Source organism: Pseudophryne corroboree, chromosome 6, assembly GCF_028390025.1.
Source record: "Pseudophryne corroboree isolate aPseCor3 chromosome 6, aPseCor3.hap2, whole genome shotgun sequence".
Taxonomy (NCBI): Eukaryota; Metazoa; Chordata; class Amphibia; order Anura; family Myobatrachidae; genus Pseudophryne; species Pseudophryne corroboree.
In genome coordinates, this window is record NC_086449.1 from 774623179 (window position 1) to 774642217 (window position 19039).

The 19039-nt window shown below is 46.5% G+C and overlaps 1 protein-coding gene across 1 annotated transcript in view; it reads right to left on the reverse strand.

The window, feature by feature from the left end:
* The window catches only part of CCDC69 (coiled-coil domain containing 69), a 68363-nt gene that overhangs the window by 4339 nt on the left and 44985 nt on the right, over positions 1-19039 (reverse strand). Inside the window, exons 4-7 of the mRNA XM_063928698.1 lie at positions 17471-17558; positions 13469-13542; positions 10290-10391; positions 7241-7360 (exon numbers count right to left, since the gene is read on the reverse strand). Coding sequence (XP_063784768.1) covers positions 7241-7360; positions 10290-10391; positions 13469-13542; positions 17471-17558 — 384 coding nt within the window. The remainder of the gene's footprint in view (positions 1-7240; positions 7361-10289; positions 10392-13468; positions 13543-17470; positions 17559-19039) is intronic.

Sequence of the window (19039 nt, forward strand, 5' to 3'; positions counted from 1 at the left end):
CTTGACATAGTTTGTGCTGCGGTTGTGGGGAGGGGGGGAGCGGTCTGTGTGGGCGGTGCGTGGACGGCGTTTTGCCGTGAGTGTGTGTCCGGGGGCCGGCTTCAATCTGACGGATGATAGGGAGGGTTAGCGGCGTCCTTGGTTGCGGCTGTATGTTCGCCCGTGGTGGGGAAGGTGTGTGCAGATGAGGGGAGGGGTGGTGTGGGGTGCGCCTGGCTGGGTGCCCATGCTAATCTGACGGATGGTAGGGAGGGTTAGCGGCAGCCTCGGTTGCGGCTGTATGTCCCGCCGTGGTGGGGAAGGTGTGTGTAGATGAGGGGAGGGGTTGTGTGGGGTGCGCCTGCCTGGGTGACCATGCTTACCTGGCAGTGTGGGCCGTCTGTGCACTGGGAATGGTGGGTGCAATCTCTGGCTGGTGCTCCCTTCTGCTAGTGGTGTGCTGACACTGGGACAGGCCAGGAGCTGCTAAGTCCGCCCAGGTCTGTGACTCCACCCAGCGTTAGAAATGCAGGCACAGAGTCACAGGGCTAATATATAGGAGATGAGTGAGGAGATGTATGATGGTGCAGTTTGGTTAATAGCCTTGTATGTAAGTAAAAGTATTTTATATTTAACACGGTAGAATACCGGTTACCAACGTCTAGCGAGGAAGATTAGCCTCCCAGCTGCATTTAAAATGGATTGTAGTGGCGAGAGCCTATGTTTGGGAAGACCAGTAAGGAGACTATTACAATAATCAATGCGGGAGATGATGAGTGCATAGATTAGAGTTTTTGCAGTGTCTTGTGTAAGATAAGGGCGTATTTTGGATACGTTTTTAAGGTGCATGTAACATGATTTAGAGATAGATTGAATGTGTGGAACAAAGGACAGTTCAGAGTCAAGGGTGACACCTAGGCAACGAGCTTGTGGGGTAGGGTGGATAGTTGCATTGTCAACAGTTATGGAGATATCAGGTTGGTAACTACTCTTGGCTGGTGGGAAAATAATTAATTCTGTTTTGGAAATGTTAAGTTTGAGGTGGCGAGATGACATCCAAGATGAAATGGCAGACAGACATCCAGTGCCACGAGTCAATACAGATGGTGATAAATCTGGGGAGGATAAGTAGATTTGAGTATCATCAGTGTACAAATGATACTGAAATCCAAAAGGAGCTGATTAGTTTACTAAGAGAGGAGGTATAGATTGAGAACAGCAGAGGACCCAAGACTGAGGCTTGCGGTACTCCAACTGATAGAAGTAGAGAAGAGGAGGTAGAATCAGAGAAGTGAACACTGAAAGAGCGATTAGATAGGTAGGATGAGAACCAAGTAAGGGCTGTGTCCTGAAGACCTAGGGATTGTAGTGTTTGTATGAGAAGAGAGTGGTCAACAGTGTCAAAAGCAGCAGAGAGATCTAGAAGAATAAGTAGTGTGTAATGGCTTTTTGATCTAGCAGTGACTAGATCGTTCACTACTTTGGTCAGTGCCGTCTCTGTGGAGTGTTGGGCATGAAAGCCTGACTGAAGTGGGTCCAATAAGTTGTTGGAGTTAAGAAAGTGTGTAAGGCGAGTGTAGGCAAGTCTCTCAAGTAGCTTGGAGGGATATGGGAGCTGAGAGATGGGACGGTAGTTAGAGAGTGTGTTTGGGTCAGAGTTGTGTTTTTTTTTAGAATGGAAGTAATGACTGCATGTTTAAACAGAGAGGAAAAGAGAGAGAGAGAGAGAGAGAGAGAGAGAGAGACTAAGGGAAAAATGTGGTAAAACCCCTGTTTTCGGGGGTTTTACTGCATTTTCAAATGTACTAAGACCCGGCCTCCGGGTTTTCGCCGCCCAGGGTATCGCCATCTTCGGTTGGTGATACGATATAGAAGCCTATGGGCTTCTTATCGTCGGCCGCCACAGATGCCGACCCCCCTCCACCCGGGCATACCGTCCTCCAGGCAGCCTGGACCCAGAAGGTAAACTCCTCCCCCTAGCAACGCAGCCAGAGGTCCTTCCAGCTGCAGGGGGGAGGAGGAGGCGCCAGGGACAGCCTGCTGCCTTGTTCCCGGCAGCTGAGGGGAAGGAGAGCCCAGGGAGGTGACGGAGACACCCCGCACACCACCTCACAGGTATCACGGGGGGCCGCCGTCACCGCATTGCGATGTTGATCGCATATGTTAGTACATATGCGATCAACATCGCGGGGCGGCGATGTATGTTATCCGGCCCCGGGTCTGTATATGGATGGTCACCCTACAGGTCCGTTCACAGCAAAAAGCAGCTAAGCATTAAACCAAACAAAGGGCCTGATTCCAAACTGGAAGCAGTGGTGACATCACAGGCCTGCGTCATGCTGTAGATGTGTGGCCGGAACATCCTTGCTGCACAGCCGGTAAGACCTATCAGATGAATAAGCCAGCGCCTGACACCTGCCATAATACTGTATAACAAACCGCTCACAGCACCTTTTTCCTATCCTATAAAACTAACAATTGTTCAGAGCTGCTGTCAGTGTGATAAAGTACACGGGACGTCCTTAGAGGGAACTTCAGTAGTAACTAAAAATGTCCGCTTGTTAAAGGTTTATACAGCGCATGAGCTGCCTGAGAATTGCAACTTCTGACAGCAGTCATCCAAACACCGAGACACTGAGGGCGGGATGTACTAAACGGAAAATGTGGTAAACCCCCTCAGCGCCGCGGAGGGGTTCACCAGCTTTTGCTGGTGATACCCCATAGAAGCCTATGGGCTTTTTTCTGCAGCGCTGTGTGAGAGATCTGATCGGCTCTCTCCCAGCATGCCCAGCGGCCGGCCCAGTCATTCTGCACATGCGCAGAATGACACAGGGGGCTGAATCCCGGAAGTCAAGGAGACGCTGGGGATCGCGGAGGACAGCGCTTATCGGAAGAGCTGTCCTTCACAATGCTAAGAGCATATGTACGTACATATGCGCTTAGTATCGAATGGCGGTGATGGCCAGTGATGTCATTTAGTACATCACGCCCTAAATGTGTCACAGGAGGATGCAGCTGCAGGGGCATTGTGCGCAACGCGGCTGCAAATTTATGCCAATGCTACAGCCGACTGAATTCATACAGAGACACTTACCGGCTGCCGCTTTGCGTATTAGGATGCACATCAGTCACACTATTGGACACTGCACCAGCCCTATGGAGGTGCAGAACGTTAGTCTGGATATGGGCACTGAAATCAGTGCAACAGTGAAAGAAGCTGCAGTCGCTGGTCAGGACAAGTCAGAGTCTGGCTAGCACACCCCCCTATTACCTCCCAGCAACGCCCACCGAAATTACCTCCCTCTGCCTCCAAATTTGTTCTGCGTTCGAAGGTGGTAACCATTGGGTAACCATTGGGACGCACATGCAGCGCATCCGATGCCACAACTGCATACACCTCTGAATCAGACCATCGGTGGCTTAAAACGACGCACATGATTAGCTGTGAATAGACCATTTGCTGCGCTATAGAGTAATGGCAGTGCCCTCTCCCTACACACTTTTCCCTGTCTGATCACTGTCACATGCAGCATTTAGACCAAGCTGGTATCATTAAACAACTAACCTAATCTTGTAAACCTAACACTGGAACTGATGCAGATTCGGACACAATGCCGACGCAGCAGCGATCTATTTTAGCCGCCCACAAGTGAACAGACTCCCTCGGTGCCTCCATGGCACAATATCTGTAAAACACACCTCTGACTGTGCACATTATATAATACTAGTATTGAGAACTAACTAATATGGCCGCCATATAGCTCTTTCTCCTCCCCCCTCATCTCTGTCATGTCATTCCCCTTTCCCTATTGGTGGCACGGCTACTGGTGCTGACAGCAGTGGCCTGGGGAGAAGTGAGGCTGTATCTAGCAGGCAGCCAGTGAGAGCTGGGAGGGAAGCAGGGTGTAGCGTAGGGGTGGGCAAAATACGGCCCGCGGGCCGGATGCGGCCTGCAAACCGATCCTGCCCGGCCCACTGCTTCCCACCAGCGTGCAATGACAAGCGGCCTGACCGACTGAGCTGCTTCTCATTACTCTGCAGTACCTCCAAGCTGCCGGCGCCTGTCTCCCCTGCTGCTGCACGGCGCCTGACACACTCATCCTCCTCCTCCTGCCTCCAGAGTCCCCAGTGACAAAGGCAGCGATCATACAAAAAGGGGGCGGGGCTAAGCGGAGACGAGGGGGCGGGGTTATGTGGGCCCTCAGGGGGTGGAGCTACACGGGACATAAGCCACTGCTACAGATCCATCCTTCCTGCCACTGCCAGCCAAACACAGATCAGTAAGTTAATGGAAAAAGTGAGGGAAAGAAAGTGTGTGTGTGTGTGTGTGTGTGTATGTGTATGTGTATGTGTATGTGTGTGTGTGTATGTATGTATGAATGAATGAATGAATGAATGAATGTATGTATATATATATATATATATATATATATATATATATATATATATATATATATACACACATACATACATACATACATACATACATACAGCAGGCAGGTCCGGCTCTCCCATTAGGATCAAAAAAGCACTGGGTGCCCTCACATGGAATGAATACATACAGCGGGTTGGTGCGGCACTCCAAGCAGCTATCACAAATAGGCAAAAGGGGTCCTCGGTGTGTCCACACCGAGGACCCCTTTTGCCTATTTGTGATAGCCGCTTGGAGTGCCGCACCAACCCGCTGTATGTATATATATATATATATATATATATATGAGAGAGTGTGTGTGTTAGTGTGTGTGTATACGTTTGTGTGTGCGGGCAGTGGCGTCAGACTGTTTTTAGGTTAGGGGGGAGATCTTTAACGCTCGCTGTACCACCCCCAACCCTCCCTGGATTCTTTTACCGTGTCACCCCCCGTGTTCTGTCACTAATACCCCTTTTCCACTTACGAGCACGGGTCGCAGCCGGGAGCCTGACACGGGAGCTGCCCCCTGCTGCGACCCGTGCTCGGCCCCTTTCCCATCAGCAGTCACAACCCAGCATATGCCGGGTTGGTGACGCTTCTAGTGACGCGGCAGGGGCGGCGCAGGGAGATCACATGATCTCCCAGCGCCGCCCTTCCATACAGTGTAAACGGGAGCCGTGTCGCATCGACACGGCTCCCGTTTACACTACAACCCCACCCGGATCATTCCCGTGTCCTACCCAGGTAAATAGCCGGGTAGGATTCACGGGTCACTTGATCAGGGTTTTCCCTTTTCCACTTGCAAAAAACACGGGTAAATGCGCGCCCCCGTGCATTTACCCGTGTTTTTTGAGCTAGTGGAAAAGGGGTATAAGTCACCCCCCTGTGTTGTTACCGTGTCACCTCCCGTGTTCTGTCACCGTGTCCTGTCACCGTGACACTCCCCCCACGTTCTGTCACTGTGTCACCCCCGTGTTCTGCCACTGAGTCAGCCCCCCCATGTTCTGTCACCATGTCACCTCCGTGTTCCACCCCCGTGTTCTGTCACTGTGTCACACCTTTCACCAGGGGCCATAAGACACTGGATAATTTGCTTGCTCTGCAATGATTATCCCAAATAAAATGTTAATGTGTAAAAGGGGACTCTACCTGCTGTAATGTGTAAAAAGGGGCTCTACCTTCCGTAATGTGTAAAAGGGGGCTCTACCTGCTGTAATGTGTAAAAGGGGGCTCTACCTGCTGTAATGTGTAAAAGAGAGCTCTTCCTGACGTAATGTGTGACAGGGGCTCTACCTGGAGTACTGTGTGTAATTACGCTACTGTGTGGCGTAATTTGAATAATGGAGACTATTGTGCAGCCTAATATGAATCTGTATTATTTTTTGGCTACACCCCTTCCCCATGAAGCCACGCCCCTATATTTTTGGCACGTGGGGGAGCTGCTATTTTGTGTGCGGCCCTCGAATACTGACAGGAAAGTGTCAAGTGGCCCCTCAGCTGAAATAATTGCCCACCCCTGGTGTAGCGTATTCTGCGGTGCTCTAATGCTCAGCTGCTAGACAGACATTAGACAACATGCTGTCAAAGGTAGCAAAAAGGAAAACATATTCTTCTGTCTTTGGCTGTGAAGTCTAATACCCACTGTATACATGACTTCTGACTCGTCACTGAGCAGGTGCTGGGTCTGATTTTATAAAATCATAAAGCAGCGAACAGTCTAGTCTGAATCCTTATCACAGGTATATTGTATGACAAGTTATAGTATAAGCTTACTAACAGGACTTATATTTCACTTCCATGTTGCTGGATTACAGTTCCCAATATATTTGTTATATCCAAAGCATTTCAACAGTCAGACTAAACTTTTATTCACGGCGTTGCTCAACTTTGCATCACTGCACTTTTGTGGCGGCCATACACTGTAACATACATAGGTACACACGGCAGAATGTGGTCCAGTCAGTGTGTTCACAGGTAATGCATACCTCCCAACACTGTAGCTCTCTGAGGCGGGAGCCTTCGGGAACCCGCGCTTCTGGAAGAGGGCGGAATCTTGGAAAAAAGAGGCGGAACCTCAACAAAAAGGGTGGAGCCTCGCTAAACACTCCCCTCGATCGTGTCACTATGGGGAGCAGCCCAGCACTCTCCGAGATGCTGGGCTGCTACCAGGCTCCCTCTGTGACAGTGAATAGATGCTGAATGCGGGACAGCTGGGAGGCATGGGTAACGTCATAGGTACAAGTACAGTATATACTGTAGGGTCTGATTCTGATTTGGAAGTAAAGCAAAAAAAATAAAAAAAAAATAACTTTGTGTCTGGAACAAACCATGTTGCCATGCAATACATTTATAAATACATTTATATTTTTTCTGTGCAGGGTAAATACTGTCTGCTTTTCCATGCAACCCACAAATGTTAAACAGTTTAATTTTCACACTGCAATATCGATTTCAGTTTAAACACACCCCACCCAAATCTCTCTTTCTCACCTCCCAACTTTGTCCTCGTTGGAGGAGGGACACATACGTGCCGAAGCCGTGCGTGCGCTCCCGAAATCGTGGGAGGACCCGCGATCGTGAGCCACGCCCCGTTTTCGTCACTCAGGGGGCATGCCCAGTACTCTGTGAGCCGCTGGCATGCCCCCTCTCTCTCTGACTCCAGTGAATAGACGGACAGCTGGGAGGTATGCTCTCTCTGCACATGTTACATCTGCCCCACATGGTTTTGCCCAGGTGCAAAGTTATTTGCTCTTTTATTCTTTACTTCCAAATCAGAATCAGACCCATAAGGTATTGATACCAGAACATTCCATAGTGCATGGCCAATAATTAACATAACCCAGTCCTCACCGTGTCTTTCTGGATGAGCAGCCGCTTGTCTTGTTCCTGGATCAGCTCATTCTTCATTTCAATTACAAAGTGCAAGCTCTGCAGCTCTTGTTCCCAGAACTGACCCGGGCTCCCATAGTCCTTTAAATAGATCATGCGTGAAATTACAGCACTAATATAAAATAAAATGAATTGCCCTTATAGAATGAAATGCATAATCATCATTATAAACAAAGCAACCCAATGCAACTTAAATGTCATGTGACTTCTTTTTCCTGCCCACCAACCAATCACATTCCAGCTATCATTTTTCCAATGCAAATGGGAAAATGAAAGCAAATATCCGACTGATCGCTGTGGGTTACAGTAGTACATTTGTACGAGTTGAACGCAATCCACATGTACAGTAATGCCGATGTCTACAATGTTTTTTTTTTTTTTTTGCAAAGTGGGCGTCGTCGTTCTTGCACATTCAGACGCAAGCTTGTACGCCAAGGGATGGGCTTATAAAGCATTTGTGTATATTCACAGTTGCCAGAAAACCACTCAAAAGACCATGTTTTATATTTATGCCGTTAGATTGTCTTGTGGGGCAAATAAGGGGATCCGGTCTGAAGATCGACAGTGTCTAGGTCGACAATGTTTAGGTCGACCACTATAGGTCGACAGTCACTAGGTCGACATGGATGGAAGGTCGACAGGGTTTCTAGGTCGACATGTGCTAGGTCGACAGGTCTAAAGGTCGACATGAGTTTTTCACTTTTTTTTTTTGGATTTTTTCATACTTAACGATCCACGTGGACTACGATTGGAACAGTAAAGTGTGCCGAGCGAAGCGGTAGCGGAGCGAAGGCACCATGCCCGAAGCATGGCGAGCGAAGCGAGCCATGCGAGGGGACGCGGTGCACTAATTTGGGATCCCGGTCACTCTACGAAGAAAACGACACCAAAAAAAAAAAAAATTTCCTCATGTCTACCTTTAGACCTGTCGACCTAGCACATGACGACCTAAAAACCCTGTCGACCTTCCATCCATGTCGACCTAGTGACTGTCGACCTATAGTGGTCGACCTAAACATTGTCGACCTAGATACTGTCGATAAAACGAACCACACCCGCAAATAAGTCTATTGTTGAAACTTCATACTAATGAAAATGACATCAGTACAAAAACACTTGACATGGAAACACAATAAGCATTACACAGAGCAGTGCGTACAAAAGACGTCCCTGGTATTTATAGCTCTTTTTTCCCTAAGATTACAGGCCGGCCCCTTTAAACCTCTGCCAGCACGATTACAGTACGGCCTGGAATGTAGAAACACACCTAAGTGTAGACAGATTATCAAAGGAATAGGATTACAGTATTGTGCAGGAAAATAACTGTGTGCGAGTAACAGGGAATTAAGCAGACTGTAAAGAAGTAAACAGGACCAAGATTTAAGTTAGCCATTGGAAAAATTCTAATTTTGGAGCCATGGATGAGCAATTAAATCTGCGCATACATTATACATGTGAACTGCTTCTCTTAGACTGCAAAAAATGTATTACAACTGCAGTCCAACTGAGATACATTTAAAGTGCACCAGTCATGTCTACAGTGGAGGTCGACATTTTTGGTGTGGGAACACTGGCCCTCATTCAGAGTTGTTCGCTCGTTATTTTTCTTCGCATCGGTGCGATTAGTCGCAAACTGCGCATGCGCAACGTTCGTAGTACGCCTGCCCAAGTAAATTTGCTGAAAAGTTTGGTATTTTACTCACGGCTTAACGAAGAAATTTCTTCGTTCTGGTGATCGTAGTGTGATTGACAGGAAGTGGGTGTTTCTGGGTGGAAACTAGACGTTTTATGGGTGTGTGCGAAAAAACGCAGCCGTTTCTGGGAAAAACGCGGGAGTGTCTGAAGAAACGGGGGAGTGTCTGGGCGAACGCTGGGTGTTTTTGTGACGTCAAACCAGGAACGAAACTGACTGAACTGATCGCAGTGTAGGAGTAAGTCCAGAGCTACTCAGAAACTGCTAAGAAATTTCTATTCACAATTCTGCTAATCTTTCGTTCGCAATTCTGCTAAGCTAAGATTCACTCCCAGTAGGCGGCGGCTTAGCGTGTGTACTGCTGCTAAAAGCAGCTAGCGAGCGAACAACTCGGAATGAGGGTCAATATCCATTGGAAGGCAGCCCATCAAGTCACAAGAAATTAGGGATTTATTATCCAGAACGCTTGTGACTGCGGTACTCCCGGCTTTTACTGTCATTTGGAGCATCAGGCATAAACACTATCAAACCACATTTGCAAAGGACCCATCTGTCCCAACCCTCTCTCCAGCACTTCCCGCCTATATGAAATTCTTTAGGCGAGCTCCTTACAGTGAACATCATTTGATGTTTATTTTTATGTGTGTGCCAAAATGGCTGAACAGCTGCAATATATTACTTTTTCCTTTCTGGATTTCTCTAAATTATTGGCATTCCAGATAAAGAGTCTATAATTCCTGGAGAATTCATAGGCAGTATTATCTCGGCTCACAAGATGGCTGCCTGCATCACATGTGTGTAAATATTAAACCCTTCATGCTATCTGATTCTAATACTTTTTTATTTTATTTTAGCTTTATTACTTCTGTCTCTGTATTGAACCTGAAAACTACATTTAAGTAAACTATGTTTTTACTACAGTTGTGCGCCGGACCATTTTTGCTGGTTTTGGACCTTATTCGTTGGTGGGTTTTGGTTTTGCCACAACCGTCTCACCAGTTTTTGGTTTTGAATCTGGATTTTTTTTATTTTTTTTTATTTTTTTTAAATGATACAAACAGCTAAAATCATGTTATTTTTGCAATCCAAAAACGAATCCAAAACCCTAAATTCGGATTTAAAATTCCGAATTCTGAACCATGGGAATATCCGAACCTGGACTCCGTTCGGATCTTCTCTGGAGACCCGGGCCGGGTTTTGATTTGGTTCGGATCCACAAAATTCATGTGGGTTCAGATTTCTGGAGAACTGAACCGCACATCTCTAGTTTTTACTGTTCATGCATGTAAAACACAGACCAGCATATGATCCAGATACCTGCACATGTCTTTTGTAGTCTTGATTCAAGACAGAGTCCTCGACGCGTTTCATTTTTTCTCGGAAAGAAGCCAACTGGGCATTTAATCCAGCCACGGTTTCCTACAAGAAGAAGCAGATATTATTTCACAAACTCTCATGTCATGTAGTTGAGGAGAATGACAGCTGGGATTATATATACAATCTGATTCGTGAAATCCCCATAATTAAACATGCAGGCAAAAATCAGCAACAGTGGAAAAAAAAGTACATTGTGATAAACTGTAGCACACGTAGCCCCTAACCAGTTACCAGTTCCGTGTCTCCCAATCAGTCATCGCTATTTCAGGATGATCTACTGTATATGGGTTGGACCAGCTTGACTTGATAGACCTTTCTTTGTGTATCAATCCTTGTGTATCAGTGCCTATTTCCCCATAGATTGTAAGCTTGCGAGCAGGGTCTTCCTACCTCTAAGACTGTCTGTTATTACCCAGTTTTGTGTAATCACTGTTGTTTCCAATTGTAAAGTGCAATGGAATATGCGGCGCGATATAAGAAACTGTTAATACATAAATAAATGAGTAGCCCCTGAAGGTGAGTACACACTAGGCCAGTGATGACTAACCTTGACACTCCAGCTGTTGTTGAACTACACATCCCAGCATGCCCTGCTGCAGTTTTGCTATTTGTCCATGCTAAAACTGATGCAGGGCATGCTGGGATGTGTAGTTCAACAACAGCTGGAGTGTCAAGGTTAGCCATCACTGCACTAGCCGATGTGCTCTATGAGCGATGTTGCCTAGTGTGTTCCCTTCCCTGCTAGGGTGGTTGGCGGCAGTGCATACACACTGAGCGAGATAATAACCATATCGCTCAGTGATGTCATGCCGCAGCCGGGCCGTTCATGCAGTTTTTGGGTGACAGTCCAAATTGAGCTGTATGCGCGGCAGACCCTTGGGAGTCGCGCATCGCTCATCATCGCCGGCATACACACTGAGGGCCTAATTCAGAGGTGATCGCTGCTACAATAGCAGTCGTACTCTGAAGCCCTTTATGTGCACCAGCGCACCGCACATGCGCAACCAGTGAGATGAGAAAGCATCTCACTGGTGCGATTGCTTCTGCCTGATTGACAGAGGTGGGCCGTGTTCCCGATAACTGGGCTGTGTCCTGGCTCCAGCAGTGTGAACAGACCGGCCATCCTGTGTTACCTGAGGGTTACCCAGATGACGGGTATCACACAGATGATCTGGTGCTGCATCTTTGGACCCAGCAGCGGAACACGCAACCACGCAGGAAGTGTCTATTTGCTGAAGACGCCTCCTGCTGCTATTTCAGATTTTCATGCAACAGCTGCGTCCACTCTGGAACTGCATTCATTCTTGAATCAGACCCTGTGTTATTTTATTTGAGATATATGATGTGGTATAAGTATAAGACTTCCCATATAGCATCAAATGTATCAGTTTTAAGTTAGTTTTTTTAAAGGTGTCAATTATTACAGATGTATGTACAGTACTGGCTGATTATAGTATGCTTTAATAAAGAGATCTAGGAGAGAGAAGAAAAAACCCATCCGCATAGGACCCAACAATTACTGTGAGGGACCCAACGCTGTGTGCGCGTCACTTGGAATGTCCTTTGCGATTTTCTTAATGCAGGCGGCAGATATGCATGCGATAAGGGGTGGGATGCATCACAAGCAAAATGCGATGACCAATATGTTGAAATCAATATAAAGGCTGCAGGCGGGTATACCAATGCATTAAAGTAACCTGCGGGTGTATTACCCTTTTCACACATAAAAAGCACAGGCAACTGCCCACAAAGGGCCTGATTCTGAGTTGGATGCAGTCGTGTCTGTGTCTTCTGTTAATGCCGCAGCTGATACGCTAAAAATGGAGATGCCCACTTATAGAGTCTTCAGACGGTGCATTTCCGTGTTTAGGTTGTACAGGCGCAGTTTCTCAGGGGTAGATGTATGAAAGGTGAAAATAGTGGAGAAGTGAGCCAGTGGAGAAGTTGCCCATGGCAGCCAATCAGCTTTGAGGTAACATTTATCAAGTGCATTCTATAAACTTATACGTAGCATCTGATTGGTTGCCATGGGCAACTTCTCCACTCTTTTTACTGCCTCATACATCGCCCCTCGATGTGAGTATTGCCTCCTATGTGAGCAGTTCAGCATCTTTGGATGCAGCTGCTTTCAGCGACAGGCACATGTCAGCTTACCCACCCTCCTGTGCCCTCCCAGGTACTCCCACTAGAATCCACAAACACTGCGTCCGATACTGTACTGCTTCCCTGATTGGTAACAATCGGGACTCGTGCGCTGTGTGACTGGGACGTGTGCGCACACTGATAATATCGGCCAACTGCATCCTCTTTTGAATCAGGCACAAAGGGGGTCATTCCGAGTTGATCGCTCGCTAGCAGTTTTTAGCAGCCGTGCAAACGCTATGCCGCCTCCAACTGGGAGTGTATTTTAGCTTAGCAGAAGTGCAAACGAAAGGATTGCAGAGCAGCGGCATAATTATTTTGTTCAGTTTCAGAGTAGCTCAGTACCTACTCAGCGTTTGCGATGACTTCAGACTGTTCAGTTCCTGTTTTGACGTCACAAACACACCCTGCGTTTGGCCAGCCACACCTGAGTTTTTCCTGGCACGCCTGCGTTTTTTCGAACACTCCCTGAAAACGGTCAGTTGACACCCAGAAACGCCCACTTCATGTCAATCACTCAGCGGCCAGCAGTGCGACTGAAATGCTTCGCTAGACCTTGTGTAAAACTACATAGTTCATTGTAATATTACTTTGCGCGTGCGCATTGCGTCGCATACACATGCGCAGAAGTGCCTTTTTTTGCCTCATCGCTGCACAGCCAACGAAAGCAGCTAGTGATCAACTCGGAATGACCACCAAAGTCTCATAGGGGGAGCCACTGGAGAAGTTGCCCATGGTAACTAATCAGCATTGAAGTAACATTTATAATGTGCATACTATAAAATTATACAGGGCAGTTGATTGGTTGCCATGGGAAATTCTACACTGGCTCACTTATCCACTGCTTAGTACATCTCCCCCTTAAAATCTTATCTACATAAAAAATAAGAAGATAAGAATCACAAGTTGGTTATAGGCCCCACCACATGCAGCGGAAATAACTTCTAGATACTGAAAGGCGTAAAACAGAAGCAGACCTGAAGGGAAGTGGTTAATTTTTGGTAGGTTTCTGTGAGAGAAGCGTTTTGCTGGCTGTGACTTTCCTGTAGCTCTGTAGGAAGAAAAACATCACTATCAGATAGAAGGTCTGAGGTAAAAATATATTAACACACAAAGTGCTCCGGCTGCATCCGTCTAATTATATATTTTTATGTAAAATTATAGAACTAGATATGTTCATATCAAACAGCCACACCTAATAATTATGCGATGGATTGTCAGGGTAGCATTCATTATACACAGGGATATTTTACATAGGTAATCTCTTCAGTAGTCTATTACCCTTGTCCAGGTAAGAGTTATACCCCTTTCAGAGATACGCCCCGGGATATTCACGACTCCGACACAGGTTTTTCAGCGCGTGTGTAACCCGGGTCCCAGCTCAAAGAACCCTTTTCATACTATACCGCAGACACGGGTTGTTTGTAGGTCGACCCCTCTCGCACATATGCCATGTCTGACCTAGCATTCAGTGTGATTTCATTTACAGGGGACACTTTTTGGTACCCCTCAAAATTTGGTTGGGGTGGGGTTGGAGAGAGGAGGTCTCAGCTGCCTCCACCCCAAATGTGGTGACTATTGGACCCCAGGAACCAGAGTTATTCACCAACCTCCCCTCAAAAATCCTGACCACATTGGGCTTCAGAGCATTACTCAACAGCCAGTCAAAAAAACAAACAAAAAATAAAAAAATTCTGGGTCTGAGCTCCATGTCTCCTCTCATTAAATTGTGGTGACAGCTGCTCCAAGCAGTAGGGTGGTGTTTAATCCGCAGGGCCAGAGTGGACACAGAGGGGGCTTAATATTCGGTATGTTCCAGTGGGGCGAAAGCCACATTACTCAGCTCCCCAAGGTCCGATCAGTCCCTGGTGCCATTGGAAAAGTAGAATCTCCGCTTTTGGGGGGGTACCCTCAGCTAAATTATTGGCAAAGCCGGCCTTAGGCATAGGAAAACTAGGCAAATTCCTAGGGCATTTGATATTCTTAGGGGCACCAGCAGCTTCTGCTTATAAAATGATATGCGGCATGCCTATATTCTGTGTGTGACGGCGGCTGTATCTGCATACGAAATGCTACATTGCAGTGTATTCCTGGAAATCACTGTAATGTAGCATTTCGGATTCAGATACAGCCGCAGTCACACACAGAATATAGGCATGCTGCATATCAATTTACTCAGCAGAAGCCACATAGTAATGCAAATAAGATGCATTTTTATAAACAAAAGGCGCCCAACGTTAGCAGAGCTGCCAGCTGACTCACGCCAGGGATCTCCTGCAGAACTAGCGGCGGTGCTAGGGGGGCACCAGCCAAAATCTTGCCTAGGGCATCATATTGGTTAGGGCCAGCTCTGATTATCGGCCTTCAGGAACCAGAGATATTCACCGTCAAAATCGCTTACTGCTAACCAGGGGAGAGTGAACTTAGCTTGGGTAGAGAAATCACCAGCACCCAGCGGCTGGAAGTCTAATATCTCGGCCCCCCGAAGTTCGATATTCGAGATGCTGGTACCATCTAGACACTGTAGAACTGGTGATATTCACAAAAACAGCATCTTACTGCCTATCCAGCTGTCACGTGTTTTGGATAGCCAATAAAAAAAATCTGGAAAAATCCGAACTTGCAGTATTTTAGGGTTAAGAGGCGAATAGATCCGAACGCGCCATCTCTACAAACAATGGGTCTTTATAGACTCGTCATTCAGTTTTATGTTAAAAACTGTTTTTAATGCTGTGAAATGTCTGGATATGAATGTGCTGAATAACCGTTGGTAATATCATGCATTGGCTAACTCTGCGTCACCTTCCTAATTCCTGGCCAGATAGGAGTAATACAAAGGAACCATTCTCCTCCATGTCAGCATTTTTTTTGTGTTTAATACCAGTGACTCTCAGCAAGTGTAGATAAGGTTATGCCTGGAGGGGGGAATAGTAGCTCTTATGAGTGCTTAATAGTGGTCTGCCTGCAAAGGTCAAGTGCACTGCTTTGTGCAACAACTGGGCTGTCATATTGTATAGTGTCTACTTAGACAAAAGGTTATGTGTTCCAAGCCGCACAGCGGTGTAGGAGGGATCATCATGCACTCTTAGTATGAGATATATGTATGCTCATATATTATATTACACACACACACACACACACACACACACACACACACACACACACACACACACACACACACACACATATATATTTTGTGCATCCTTGAACAGGCACCACACACGTCTTGTCAAAGGTCCCTCAGAGGACCGAAACATCAACATGTATCTGATCTGCTGCTATGAACTAATAAATATATTCAGCATATTGAACGACAAGACTGGTGAGTGCTCTCCTTACACCCATAATCCCGCTGATCCTTTCACAAGTGTTGTGTGAGAAAGGATGTTGCTATAAAACCCCTTGGTTTATGCCTCATACTGCCTGGAGAGACGCTGACTACATTCACCGTGTGTAGAGGGGTATGATGGCAGAATATCTAGAAGGACTTTGGGTTCTATTCATGAAGCAGTGAAAAGTGTGGAGAGGAGCCAGTGGAGAAGATGCCCATGGCAACCAATCAGCATTGAAGTAACATTTATCATCTGCATAATATACAATTGTACGGAGAAGCGGATTGGTTGCCACAGGCTCACTTCTCCACTCTTTTCACTGCTTCACGAATAGACTTCATTGTCAACAATGTTCTGGTCAATGCTATAATCCCAGCACAATGGCTTCATCCCACCTGAAAATGCTAATGAAAGAATTTTAACAGAATGATTACAGTTATACGGGTGACAGTGTTAAAATGCTTAATTTTGTGTTTTAACTGGGGTCAACATCATGGTGCCGGGATTATTGCTCCAGCAAAAACATTGGGGATGATGAATCAAGCAGGAAAAGAGAGGAGAAGTGGGCCGGTGGAGAAGTTGCCCATAGCAACCAATCAGGTACTACCTATCATTTTATAGACTGTAGTTGATAAATGCTATCTCAAAGCTGTTGCTGTTGGTCCACTTCCCCACTCTTTTCACTGCTTGATACATCACCCCCACTGTCGTCAATATTCTTGCCGACATAACATACCACACCCATGTACAGAACAATGATAAAATGCTAACATGGCTTCTAGTTGATAAATTATTTAGACGTTAGTAGAACACTGGCGTAATCCTGCAGCACGCCATCGCCATAACACGGTGCCGATCTTATTGTATATTGGGGGTCATTCCGAGTTGATCGCTCGCTAGCAGTTTTTAGCAGCCGTGCAAACGCTATGCCGGCTCCCACAGGGAGTGTATTTTAGCTTAGCAGAAGTGCGAACGAAAGGATCGCAGAGTGGCTACAAAATTATTTTGTGCAGTTTTGGAGTAGCTTCAGACCTACTCAGCGCTTGCGATCACTTCAGACGGTTCAGTTCCTGTTTTGACGTCACAAACACGCCCTGCGTTCGCCCAGCCATGCCTGCGTTTTTCCTGGCACGCCTGTGTTTTTCCGAACACTCCCTGAAAACGATCAGTTGCCACCCAGAAACGCCCACTGCATGTCAATCACTCTGCGGCCAGCAGTGCGACTGAAAAGCTTCGCTAGACCTTATGTGAAACTACATCGGCCGTTGTGAAAGTACGTTGCGCGTGCGCATTGTGCCGCATGCGCAGAAGTGCTGTTTTTTTGCATCATTGCTGCACAGCGAACATTTTCTGCTAGCGGTCAACTCGGAATGACCCCCCATTATTACTATAGAGAGCTCTACAAAACCTAGGTGGCTTGTAAGGAGGGCTTTCAACATATACACAGAGGAGGAATCCATTTGTACACATAAGTATAAACTCATCCATATGAAATCACTGGGACGCATAGGACAGGTCTCCGTGAGGACACCAGCCCCAGGAAATAGACAGGAAGGAAACACTGCTCTGCAAACCCCGATCCCATGTCACCTTATTTCTTACAGTTTCCATCTACAATATGACAGAGATATCACGGCCTCTCGTTACCTGCACATTTCCTTTCCATATCACTTTTAATGATCGAGGTCTGTTCTGAAAGACGCTTCTCTATCTCCACTTCTGCATCTCGCCTAGCCTGCAAGACACAAGGCGTGGGGAAAAACAAAGACACTTTTGTCAAAGTCGAAAAATATTGTAATACATGCCTAATGTACTAACCCCATGCACATGCCCGCTGCTCGTGCACTCAGTCCGCCGTGTGCGCACATATCCGCAATTTGCGTGGGATCGCTCCGGCGATCGTGCGCATGATATGGGTATTTACGGCGGAGTTTGTGAGCGCGTAGCGTGTTATTAGAACATTGCATATTTAACCCATATAGCGTACATTTTAGATATAGTTCCTCTAGACCATGTCAGCGAGTATTATTAGTTTAAACAGTTCCTGGACAGAGGGATTCGCCTTTGCATGATAGGAAGGGTCAGATAAAGGTTGGAAGGTGATGTCTAGTATCCAGCTGTAGGGTATTTTAAGGGAAACATACTGGTGTTGGTTAGAGGAAAATCGCATGTTCCTGCGTATAGTTATGTGCAGAAGTAGAATATAGATATAAATTGTATTTAAAATATATTAAGAATGTGGAGGGAACGAGAATGGAACCCAGTCACACATAAATTAAATCTCCCACAGACTGAGATACAATGGCCGAATTTACACTAAACTTTGAGATTCTATGAAGAGGGCATACACCTTTGTTTACTAAGATGGCCAGGTTTCTCTTCAGAATAATGAGTGCTGAGTTGTCATTGTCTCACCTGAAAGTAAGGGACAAACAAGGGTGAACAATGCCCAGGAGCCGAGTATGTTTGGAAGATCAGAAACAATAGCTAACCACAACAAAACCAGACAGATAGGAATTTGGGATACTAACATTCCTAGTCCAAAATCCATGGCGATAGAGGTATTCATTTAAATATATTATATATGTATATATATATGAATGAATAAATATATAATTCCTAACAAATTGTAATAGCAGGAGTATGTGTGTATGTATCTATATATCTATCTATCTATCTATCTATATATATATATATATATATATATATATATATATATATCTCCTATATATTTGCCTTAATCTGTGACTCTGTGCTCGTAACGCTGGGCGGAGTCACAGAGCTGGGCGGAGTCAACTGCATCTGCTGCAGGGAGCTACCCCATACCCAGCGCCAGCAGCAGTCAGGTGCAAGACCCTACCTTACAGTATAGGAGGTGAGGATGGCCACTAGCTGCCGGCTGCTGTGCCTGTCCCCCCCCCCCAATCACCTGTGACAGCGGGCTGTGTGCTGTGAAGTGCGGGCCCGAAAAGGGGGTGGAGCTACGGCGTCACGAGGGGGCGGAGCTACACGGAATAGAGGGGCGGAGCTACACGGGACCAGACAGCTGAACAGTGGTGGAATCAGCATTGCAGTGACGGCCAGCCAGACTTGGTAAGTGGAGGGTGAGAGAGAAATGTGTGTGTGTGTATATAGTGTGTGTGTGTGTGTGTGTGTATATATGGTGGGGTGTGTGTGTTTGTATATATGTGTGAATTGTGTGTGTGTGAGGTATGT